Below are 12,580 nucleotides of genomic sequence, written 5' to 3' on the forward strand. Positions count from 1 at the left end.
GCACTCAATCGATCTTTCTATTTTTCTGTTGCAGCGGCGGTATGGCCGGGCAGCACTACTGCCTGCGCTGGAACAACTACCAGTCGAATATGACGTCGGTGTTCCACCAGCTCCTGCAGACCGAGGCCTTCGTCGACGTCACCCTGGCGTGCAACGAGGCCTCATTAAAAGCGCACAAGGTAGGCTGGTGTACGTGTACGGAGAGAGGAAAAGAAAGAGAGAGAGAGAGAGAGAGAGAGAGAGGCAGAGAGATAGCGCGACCACGATGAACGGCGCTCGCGGAATCGAACGTCAGACCTCGATCCAAGAAGAACGAGAAACTGCAGCGCCTATGACAGATTATTCCCGGCGTCTCACGCGATAAAAATTGTGAACAGAAAGAGTCTATATTAAATTAAAAAAAAAGAAAAAAAAATCACATTTAGTACAATATTCGGTTAAAAATATCAATAAGTATCTGGCGTCGATTTGAAGCGGTGTCTACGTCAATCATATGTAACGCTATGTATAGCTCTGTCTCGATTACTCAAAGTCATCAAGATTGCAAAGCAAGACGCGTAGCGGATAATCGCGCTCGCGCCTCGACCCGGCATCGATCCGCAATCGCTCGCAACATTTTGACACTACCGAAAATATTTATATCGGTGCGTGGCAGCTCTCGAATAGTAAACGCTTTCTGATTCTTAATATCTTGATAGCTAATTGAAACGTCGATATTTAACTTTGAACGTGGAGAAAACTCGTACGATGGAGCACTCGGTAGTTTCAGCACGTTTTTCGAGGAGCAAAGTGGAAATAGTCGCGCCTGCACGAACGCGCTTCTTTTGCATTGCCCGGTACCTACCTCCGCGTGTCGAGATTTAATCGGGATCGTCGACGTGTCTACATGTCTGAAACATTTTTGTTATTTTTTTCTACGTGTTCCAGGTGGTGTTGTCGGCCTGCAGCTCCTACTTCCAGAAGCTCCTGCTGTCGAACCCCTGCAAACACCCGACGATCATCATGCCGCAGGACGTCTGCTTCAACGACCTCAAGTTCATCATCGAGTTCGTCTACCGCGGCGAGATCGACGTTTCGCAAGCGGAGCTTCAGGTGAGTGCGCGAAGAATAAGGTCGATCTTTCGCCGCGTTCGTCGACCGACGACGCGATGCGACGTCGCGAACGACGATTTCTCCCCTCGAGTCGGACTCGAATCCGACTTGAATTTTCGTCCGACAAAAGCCGAAACGCGACAGTGCCGCTCGAAGGGTATCGATGACGCGAAGCTATAAAATGAGTCTCTTTCCCCCGCTTCTCTAAGTTACAGAATGACTCGTAGCTGGTTCTTGTTTCAGAATGTCGCTACTTTATTGATTCCATGATTATCACGATGAGATTATATTCCCGTTCTCGTACGGCAATTTTTAGGAAGATAAAGTGTCCATTTAAGAACGTATAAAGCATATGTATAATACACAGAAACATTTGGGGAAACAGCTCCGGTGATAATTGACGTCGTTATCTCGCAATATCTGAATTGCTCGAATCAACACAGTTAAACTTGTAGTGTCAAATTATATTCAATTTGAGTCGTTTTGAACCATTTCTATAAGTCGCCACTGCTCCTACTCAATATATCATTAATTTAACTTAACCAATGAAGTGTTAAAACAATAAATTTTGACACACATGGTAATTAAAAACAACATATTATTTAACTCAAGGTATTGATTTAAATTTTATTTTAAGTTTTCCTTTAATATTTAACAGAGAAGTATCACGATGCTAGTGGTCACGGCTCGTAATCATTCAAAAGTGGTACCAGCCGTGACTCTCTCGAAACGCCTGCAGTTGATGTTTCTTCGGGGGGCCCCTGGGTGCATCGCAGGTCCCGAAACGTTCGAATCGCGGTGCGCGTCACGATATTAAATAACGACGAGCGCGATCGCTTCGTTTTATCTTATCGCGTTATTACGACGCACCGCGAGAATCGTACTGTTATGCGTCTTACGCCGCGAGATCTTTCGCCAAATCGATAGCGGTTCTGCATGGAACGATTACAAAAGCTCAACGAAGAAACGCTTCCCACTGAAACTGACGACATATAAACATTTTACGAATCGATCGATCTCTTCGAATTGCGAATATCTCTGTTTTAATTATCTGCATTTCTTTTTCCTCTGCGTGACTCCGCGTGTTCTCCATGCGATGTTCGCGGAGATGAAACTCGTTCGCGTGCATCGACGTGCTCGAAACCGGCGAGAAAGTACACCGGCTTTTTCTCCTTTTTTTTTTCTTCTCGAATGACTTAAGTGCCTTCGATCCTAGTTCGGATTTTTTTAGCACACCTCTGGAATTCGTACAACGCGCAGCGGTAAGAGAGAGAGAGAGAGAGAGAGAAAGAGATGCCGAGGATACTTTCTCGCCGGAAACCGTCCAGTTACCATCTGGCAATTTCTAGCTAAGGTCTGTAAATATTTCTGAAAGAATCCATTTCAACGTATATTCTTCAAACTCTAAACAGAACCAATAACAAAAGTTGAGGAACTTCTTGATTGATACATTACGATCTTTCGGGATAAACTACGTTTTATCGGACGTAGATATTACCGACATTCAGTTACCGACCTTACCGTCTCTTACCGACCAAATAAATCTACAATTCCACGGTTAACCACCATCGTATTGTTACCGACCGCCGGAATCTCTGCGATTTTCTTGCGGATCCATTTTTGTAGCATCAAATGGACTGCAGCCTAGAGCTGATGGTCATTGCTTCGAAGGCTTCGATATTCGAACTTCCGCACTTCGAAGAATCAAAATTATAAATTATCCTTGAAGTTTAACGTGTCTTCAAAGCTTATAAGTTAACTTTGAACTTGCAATGTCGGGTCCGTATTCATTGTCTATTCTTATTTGACTGTCTTAAGTAATGTCTTGACGCTAATACGACTCAGTGATTGGTTTATGTTTATGACATCTTGGGGTCTGAGCAGAATAGCTGACTTATAATTCTAAGACAATGTTTTATGCTTTACATTTTTGTTTTTAGTAACACACAATACTGTTTTGTGTTCAGGTCTTACAAATATTAAAACTTTGTGCATATACATACAAGACATGAGACACAAGACAGTATTGTGCGTTACTATAAACAAAGATTTAAACCATAAAACATTGTATTAAAATTATAAATCAGCTATTCTGCTCAGGTCCTATGATATATTGTACTTAAAACCAGTCCGACTATGAATACCGGCCGAAGAGTAACAGCCTTACTACCGACGGCGGATGTTCGCTGCTTTACCGATTTCCGCCGACAAATTCTCTACTTCACGGTCGGTAAACGGATGTCCCTTGGCCGGTCATATCCCGCTCCGGATTCTCGCTGAATTCGTTCGCGCGTCCGTCGCCGCGTCGCGCACGCCTCTCGTGCGCGTTCGAAATGCCCGCTTCGGCCGCGGCCGGCCGGCCGGCACGCGCGCGGGTCGCTTTTTCGCGGAGTCTCGGCGATATCGCGCGCCGTCCGGCTTTATCGTCGCGACGTGCGCGCCTGAAAAAACTTTTTTCCCCGGTCGCGACGCGTCCCCGCGTTCACGAGTTTGTGTGTGCCACGTGACTGTGTGTCTCTCTCGTGCCGCCGAGTGCCGCTCCAGATTTTTCCGCGCGAGAGGGGAAGAACCCAGGTATATCTCGCGGGCGGATAAGATAAGAAGCCATGCGGATTGCCGGCCTACCCAAGGATGTCTCGCCAGTAGATAAGAGGTACGGCGCGCGGCTGCGCTACCCTTCCGCCTCTGGTTTTCTTTCTTTCTTTTTTTTTTCTTTCTTTCTCGACTCTCTCTCTTCGCGAAGATGCGCCGTTTTCGCGCCGACACGACGGACCGCGATTTATCGCGGCAAGAATGTAACGTGCTTCGTAGGTAGACTCGTTGTTCCAGCGTGATTGTTGACTGTGAGGTCGTTTTGAGTAACGCGAGACTCGAATGCGGCTTTATCGCCGTACAAGAACACGAACCATATATTCTTTTATCGTGAGAAAATTGCAGGAAATGCAGGGAGTAGACAGTGACAAGAATTCATCATTCATCAATAATCACGGCGTAAATTGTCCGTATTAAATTCCGTTTAAATAACGAGCAAATATCGCGGACTGATTGCGTTGAGAATATCGTTATTGAAAATATTGACTAAATTAATATTTGGATCCGGAAACTTTACGAAAATAATTATAATGAATTATCTGGGATGCGTGCGCGCATTATCCTTGCGTTTCGGCTTTCGCGCGATAATTTATTTTGCACAATTAACAAATTAGTTTTATATTGTTCCTAAATTATCGAGAATAATTCCCAGCGTTGATTTTATTACGTTATATAGTTCCATTCAAGACCACTGTCACCGCGTGGGATTTATTTTGCGAATTTTCCGCGTTGTCGAGGCTCGTTTCTAACTCGATAAGTAGAATTAACATATGTCTGCACGAAATGCTGGAATTTCGTCGAACTTCCGACGATTTATCGCATTCCAGGACGGTATAATTTACTCGTAAACGACTTCTGCGCGCAACCAGCAATTTTTTTGAATTTTATCTCAAATTTGACGAAAGGAGGAAATAAATATGTGCGATATATTAATTGCATTGTAATGTTTCTTTTACAAATGATCGAAATACAATAAATTAATATTCCGCTTGCGCGTACGTATAATTCGTTTAACCTAAAAAAATTGTTTTCGCTTCAATTCTCACGTTTTTTGCCTCCAATCTTAATCCGGGAACGGGCGTCTGAATTTTTTTTGCATAAATGGTCACCTGGAAAACTTTCAGACTTTTACACCCCAATTAAAAATTATTGTTATTAATTACATATTGCATATTTTTGATTATTTAATAATTTATTAATATTTGAGGACAATATGTATACAGATTTAGACAAGACAAAAGATTTAGAAAAACAAAAAAGGCATTAAAATTACTGTGATGTAAACTTATACTTTTTTTTATACTAAGGGCCAAAGCACATATGACAGTCGTAGTCGTGGACGTAAGAAACGCACAAGCTTTGGCGTATCCTGATTTGTCAGGTCGAGGACTACGACTGTCGTATATCGCTACGCCATGTTATGTGCTTTGGCTCTAACGTGTAAAAATCACCCCAGCCCCAGGCGCCCGTTCCCGGATCAATCGTCATTAATTTACGATTGTTGATTTCGATGGAGCAGTTTTCTCAGCTAACACGGTTTGGTCCAAATCGAACCCGATCGTTTCTTCTCGTATCGCGGAATCGCGAGCCGGGCGCGGAAAACACGGTCGCGACGCGCGATTTATCGGAAAGCCGCTCTCTCGCGGACGGGAGATTATTTTCGCCGTTCCTCGCGTGAAACGAAGGGGACGCTTCGCCGACCCGGCTATTTGGATCGCGCGCGAGACGCGGCCGGACGACGAACCTGCACGGCACCGTGTGTTTCGGGCCAAATTTAAATCTTTCTAGCCGACAAACACGGCCCCCGGGGCGCGCCGAGTCGTCGAATGCACGATCGCGACGACAAGCGACGTACTTGCTCGTTCGTCGCTCCTCATCGCGATTGATCGGAGAACGAAGCGTCTTTGCGAGAGAAAACCCTCGCGCGAGGAATAAAGTGCCTCGATCTTGACGTTTATTTCTACTGAATTAATTTATCACCGATAAATGAAAGTATCTTGCTCGATGTTTCGTCGGGTACGAGAGACGAGACGAAGCGAAGCGTTCTCGAGCGAGTGTCTGAAAAGAGCCGAGAGGTCCCCGCGCGTGACAAGCAGACCGTAATTCCAGAATTTGTCAACTGGAACCCGGTTCTTAAATCCAGTCTCCCCCTCCCCCTAATTCGCCATCGTAAAAATCTTCAAACTCTCCGAAATTCAATTTTCCATCCCCGACTCGTGTTAGCGAGTTTTTGACGTAAAAAAAAAAAAGAAAAAAGTGGGACGCATTGACAGGATAAACGCCGGATTTCTCAGCGCAATTTTACGTTCGGCCGATATAATATAAACGAGCAGCTCGGTCGCGGACGGGAATTCGAGATCGAGGAAGGAACCTATTTCGCTTTTTCACGGGCGCGATTGTTTGTCGCTCGCGCCTTCTCTCTCTCTCTTTCTTTCTCTCTTTCTCTCCCTCTCTCTTTTTCATTCTCGACGCGGACCCAGCAGACTGTTTGAACCGGGTGATTGAATATTTGCGTCCTGCTGTCGCGCTCCCTCGGTACCTGCGCGCGTGCGAAAACACCGGCCGGTGAGACCCCGCGGTCGCGAAGGATAGCCCCCGACTCTCGTCATTTCGCCGTTTTTACCTCCCTTTTCGCCCCGCTCCGTCAAGCGGGACGTGCCGGCACGCAACGATGCTCGCGCCCGTGATTGGTGCCCCTCGTCGAGGTGCTTACTCGACCCGAAGCCGCGTATCTTGCTCCCAGGATTCGCTCCCGGCGCAATTTCGGCCTGCCCGCCAGCCAGCGACACAAACCGATCGTATCTACGGGGTGTCTCTAAAGCAACGATATATATTCCGAATTTTAATCGAGGCACTGAAGAGCGTGGGGAGCGACTCGACGACGTCCCATCACGTTTTGCTCATAGAAAGTACGATACTGCAAATTTATGCATAAAAATGCTAAAATGTTATCCTTGATGTATAAAAATATATCTGTTACACGAAGAGAGACAAAACGTTCATTTATTTGAGGTATAAAAAGTTAAGATACTTTAAACGAATTTTAACAAACTTTTAATTCGAGATTTTGTATAATGAAGAGACGTCTGGGTTGAGGATTAAAAATACAAATTAAATCTCACAGCGTCTGATTAATGAGAAAACGGACTGAATAATTTAAAGTAACTATGTCTGAGTCATTATAATATGTAACGGTATGTAATCTTGGGACACTCTATATACGAGACATTCCCAAGTCCTCATGCCGTACACTCGGATTAAATTGAACTTCTCTGCTCCGTATATACTTCCACTTTCCGGTGGCAATCTCGAAGCTCTTATTATTTTAACATTATTTTCTGTACATTTTCTTGCGCCTAACAAGAAGTGCCGAATGATTATAACTTTCACGTCGTACAAATTTTATAAATAAATTGATTGTGTGCGGTTCGCTTCTACTATCCGTTAACATTTTTAAAAATCGGCGCACGATGTTCGGCCTTTTCGAGGCCGTGTCCGACGCTAAAATTAGTTTTCGAAGAGATCGCGATCCAAGAAGAGGCGGACGCAAGTGCATCCGCATGCGAGAGGCCCCGCTATTACGCTGGCGATCGCGACGCGAGATGCATTCCGTATTCCATTTTCGGAGGAAAGTCCGCGCAAAACCGTCGACTCCGTCCCTCGCTGTCCTTGACACGGCAGTGGAGACGACGACACGCGAAGAAAACGCGTATCTCTCGTGTGCATCGCGCGCACCGCGCGCACTTGTATGCACAGCCGATGTACAGGGTGTTTCCGAAGTCCGCCTACGATCCTTCTCAACGGTTTATCTCGAGTAGCACGTGTCGTCTTTTCTTTCGCGCGGTTCTCGCACAGAAATACCTTATTATCGAATTGTATTATTAACGAGAAAGATATCTAAAACCAGAATAAGAAAAGATTTATACAAAGAGTCTATGATTGGTAAAACACTTGGTCACAATATACAGCTAACTAATACTTTTTTTATTGAGACCATGGCATTTGGTTTTACGTCGTGAAACAGGTGATAGAAACTCGTTTCGCGATCATCGATCGAGGAAAGGACATCGCGAAGTCGGCTCTAACTATTCCGACGGCCTCGTTCTCGATCGGCGTATCCTTTCTACAACCAAAAGAAACTCCCGCAACGTGGTGCGGGAAGATGGAGAGCGAGGGGAAAAGCGGAGGCGAGTCATTGTTCTCACTCGAAGCGATTTATTTCGGTCAGTACAGTTTCTCAGATGTGTTACAGACGCCGGAAAGATGATCCTACGCTTGTCGCGCACGAACGTTATCTTTCTCGTGAGAAATCGTTATTAACCGCGATTCGACTTCTTGATTCTCGAACTTTTATCGACTTTATTTACATTGAAGTGATAATAGACACGGCGCGGAAGAATGCAATAACGAGCGAGAGGGAGGTGACGGGAGAGATGGGAGGGGGCGAGGGAGGGAGAAGAAGGGCTACGAAGAGATTTACCGAGTCGAAACTGCAGCGCGGTTTAACCCCCGAAATTCACGATGTGTCGCAGATATTGGCGGGACCTGCTACGTGAGAGATAATCGATACAAGGGGGTAGCAACGCGACTACTGCGAGACGGTGTAGCTATATGTTTTAACTCCGCCGGATTTAATCAATAATCGTAACGTTAACTGATATTCACGCGACGCTCTCCGCGGCGATCGCCGAGCGTCGGTTACCCTGTTTTCCCCTCATTTTCGCTCGCGTTCCGAGCTGCCCGATGCTGTTAACACAATTTTTGTTACGTATATATCTGCGGACAGCGCGACAGAAGTCAGCTCGAATCGCGAAATTATCTTTATTTTATTCTGCTTTTTATTGACTATGTTTTAAGGAAATAAACTACAAACTTCTTGAGCGATTCTTAAATTAATTTCAATTACTTCAAGGCAGTCTTAGGAAATTACTGTATTTTTATCAAAAATACGAGTACCTTTGTGTATGCTTAGTTTTTATAAAATTTAACAAACTAATTATTTTATTTAGTTTTAATTATTCCATTATGTTAAACAATTGGCGAAGAAAACGATTACCATTGCAAATGTAATTAATTGAAAATGTTTCGTTGAATTAAGTATTTTTGCATTTATATTGAAGTCAATGACATGTGACACTATAAAAAATGGTGAACTATAATTCTGTAGTTTTATCTCTGCTTTGTGCATTAAATAATATTAGCATCAGATAATTAATATTAAAAAACCATTAGTCCTAATTAATTCTACATAAGATTTCACACTTTCTATGTATCCTCAGTTTTTTATAATACATTGTGCAACAATTGAATATTGCATGTGATATCTATATGTAAAAGTTTATCAGTTACACGCATTATTTATCATCTTATCGTCGCAAGAAAGCTTCATGCAGTCATTTCAAATATCTCGTACGAAGAAACGTACGGGAAAGCGGTATCGGGTAATGTCACTTCTTCATAGCGAGCGAGCAAAAGTGTTGAATGCCCTTAGTTAAATTTAAGCGTCCTCGTGTGCAACGTGCATCCGCGATGCAGCGTGCGTCTCGCGTCACGCGGCCGCTCGGCCGCGAATATCCGCGCTACGGTCGTGGTCGTTTCGTCGGAGCCGCCTTTTTCGAAACCGCCGTCTGCTCCGCTACCGCTGCTGGCTGCTGTTAATCGGCGCCACGAGCATTCTGCGACCGCTGCAGAACGCTTTCGTAGCGGGCGACATCGATCGCGGATGGCGGAACGTGCGCTTGGCCCAAAGTACCTCCGGCCGTAGGCGACCGGGCAGGTTATCCGCGTGAGACGGGGCGACGAAACCGAAAAAGGAGAGATAGGAGAAAAAAAAACAGGGAAAGGGGGGCGGAAAGATAAAAGACGAGGGAAAGAAATCACGTAGGTCCGACGAGCTTACTCGCGCGACTGTACCGGGTGTCTGCGTCTCGTCGCCGGTCCAGCCGCCGTGTCTCGAGAGAGGAGAGGAGAAACGAGGGGGGGAGGATGAGCCCCGCTTAAATCTCGGCTACGAAAAAGGGGCCCGTTGGCGAACGCGTTGTCATCGACGATGTATATAAGAACGGAACGCATCTTCCTCCCCTTTAATTATGCGATATTTAATTCCTTTGCGTATATGATACGCTCTCTTTTTTATACAATATATTTTTTTGCACGTAATAATAAATATAAATGATTAGTTATGTAGCGTGGAATTGTTTTTAGCTGTGTGCTAGAATATAGAATGTGTATAGAAAGATAGAGGAAGGAGAAGTGCAAGAAAACAGGGAAAGTACAGGGATCAAAAAACGACCCTGATGCATCCGGCACGTCTTATAATAGATCCATTTCTTTCGCTCGTTTTCAAGCGGAGTACGTTTCGAGCTTTCCCTTTCTCATTCTACTCTCTTCGCCGTATATATATACGCGCGACTGATAATACTGTTCGCCACGAGGGTACCGGGGCGGCGCTCTGTAGGTCGCGGAATGATTTCATGTCCGTAGCCTCCTTATCTCCCTTCCCCCGGCGGTCAACCTGGCTAGAAGAAGGGTAGAAGAAGCAAAACGTAAAAGAGGCGGAAGGGCGGACAGGCAGAAGGAAGACGAGGCGCGCGAAGAAGTAACGGTGAAAGAGAAGCGGATTCGGCGGACTCGCGCGCTTCCTCGGCCGACTGTACCCGCGGTTTCTGCAGCGCGCGGCGGCGTGCATGCGTGCGTGCGCGCGGAATTGCACGCCGCGCGGCCCCTGTGTTTGTGTACGCGCGTGCATGCGTCGCATCGTGTCGTTGCACGCGTGTGTGCGTGGCGAGGGCGGGAGGAGGAGAAGGAGAGGGCCGTGCGAGAGCGAGCAAGCGAGCGAGCGAGCGGCTGGAGCCGCAGATTCCCTTTGTCCGCGCAAGCTCTCTCTGCAACAGCCCACGACTCCACGTCTTCCCTACCCCTCGCCCTCCTTCTCCTGCTGCCGCTGCGGCCGCCGCTGCTGCTGCTGCTGCTGCTGCTGCTGCTTCGCTCTTCCACCCACCGTTCTCCGCACGCCCTCCGGCACCCGCCGCCCTCTGCCTCCCTTCTGGACCCACGGTGCGATCGCGTCTCGCTCGCCCGCTCGCTGGCTTCTCCCTCGGTCCTTCCTCTTGCTCGCCGCTCTGCCGAATCCGTACCCTCTCGCGCGCCTCCACCGCTCCCTCCTCCCGCCGCGCCGTCTCTCTGCCACTCGATCGCTGCTGAGTCGAGTCAGCCCGACGCAGGGACGGCCCGAGGGAGGAATGATCCGAGGGCCCGTCAAGGGCGCGCGGAAGGGGTAATTCGATCGTCCCCGTATGTCCACCGGGCCGCTCCGGGGATTCGAATTATTAAACTACGCGATTCCCTCCCGCCCCCGACCCTCCCCCTGCCCGCCCGCCCGGCCACCCCGTGCGTCTCGTGATACCGCGATTTAACGTTGGATAACGGCCCCGATGCCCGCCGACGCCCCCACTGCAACCCGTGTGCGTTTGACGCGCGTTTGAAGATCCCTCAAAAGGTTTTTGTCCGGAAGGGGTAAAGGCAGATCCGCTCGTAATCCTCCTAACGTGTATTTTTACACGTGTTCCCCAAGACTTTCCGCGGGAATTCGAAACCTAAGGGGCTAAAGGTATAAGGTTTCCTCGAACGCCGGATTTTCTCCGCGTTCACGACTCTTGAAAATGTTCCTCCGTGAAGCATAAATTTTCAAGTTCCACAAATTGCCTAGGGGACTTCAGGCTTCTCGCTACATTAGAAATTAACGATCGTTATTACACGGATATAGCGAGCTACTCTTCGTGTGTGGCACATATTTCGTTCTGCAACCTTTTCCATCTCCAGATATCGTGACTTAATATTGCGTTTGGCGTTTGTAAATCGAAGTTTGCAGTAGTTGTTGAAGCATTAGGATACTTACGTATTCACTAAAGAAGACATATTGATGCATCAACAATCATCGCTAATGATCTGTTATATAAGATTTTGATTATGCATTTACGATTGCATTTAATTACACAAGATTTAATTATGCGGGATTAAATGCAGTTATATAATAATGCGAAACTTGTCGCTTCGCAGCCGTGCCGACGCGCGCCGATCGCGTTAGCCGCGCGCGTGCACACATTCGCGAGTCGCCGCGCCATGTCGGGTCGAACGTGTCAAAGTAAACGATCGTTCGGTGCAGCGAAAAATTCCACCCTCTCCTGCGCCCCCGTTCGCTGGCAACTTTCGCGAGCGCGCTCGAAAAATCCCCGACGGAGAAAGTTTGTTTACGAACGGGCCACAGGGGGAATAGGATTCGCCGATCGGCCGAATATATTCGAACGGGTTGCGCCGGCTGCGCAAGTTGCAAGGGTGTTAAAGGCGTAAGATTATGTTATGTCTGCGAGCTTTCCTGAATACTGTAACAGGGAATCGGGCGTTATTTAAATTCTTAAAAACGTCTCGCGACATTCGTAATATTCGGGTGGCTCCCGGAAAATTGCCTTTTTCCATATACATATTTTGTTGTAGAAGGCGATCCAAAAATGTCGATATTTTATTTCGTCGCATATGTAAATAAATGTAGATTTTTTAGGCGTGCGATTCGATCGAACGAGGCTCGATATAGAAAGTTGACGCAATAATTGCATATAATTACTTCATATGTATTAATGAATATTAACACTCTTAAAAGGGCAAGGTTTTTCATGAATTTATGGAAACTGGACTTTCGAATCGAATGAAATAAATTATGGATCGATATTTGTCAATCGAGCTAATCATTAGTTCGATTGTTGTTAAAAGTCGAACTTCTCGCGTTCAACATGCCGAGACATTCTCCATCGATGTTGAGTATTATTAAAGCGAGTCAAAGGCAATTCGCGCGAGGCCTGAGACGCGAAACACGCCGACGTGTCTGGCGTGAATGCGAATT

General features: G+C 46.5%; 1 protein-coding gene across 2 annotated transcripts in view; it reads left to right on the forward strand.

The window, feature by feature from the left end:
• The window catches only part of LOC112456525 (protein bric-a-brac 2-like), a 52,986-nt gene that overhangs the window by 20,966 nt on the left and 19,440 nt on the right, over positions 1–12,580 (forward strand). For both annotated transcript variants that reach the window (XM_025019122.1, XM_025019121.1), the window contains exons 2-3: positions 35–179; positions 928–1,092. In XM_025019122.1, coding sequence (XP_024874890.1) covers positions 35–179; positions 928–1,092 — 310 coding nt within the window. The remainder of the gene's footprint in view (positions 1–34; positions 180–927; positions 1,093–12,580) is intronic.

This window comes from Temnothorax curvispinosus, unplaced genomic scaffold (assembly GCF_003070985.1).
Source record: "Temnothorax curvispinosus isolate PA1 unplaced genomic scaffold, ASM307098v1 QBEX01006933.1, whole genome shotgun sequence".
In the NCBI taxonomy this organism is placed as follows: domain Eukaryota; kingdom Metazoa; phylum Arthropoda; class Insecta; order Hymenoptera; family Formicidae; genus Temnothorax; species Temnothorax curvispinosus.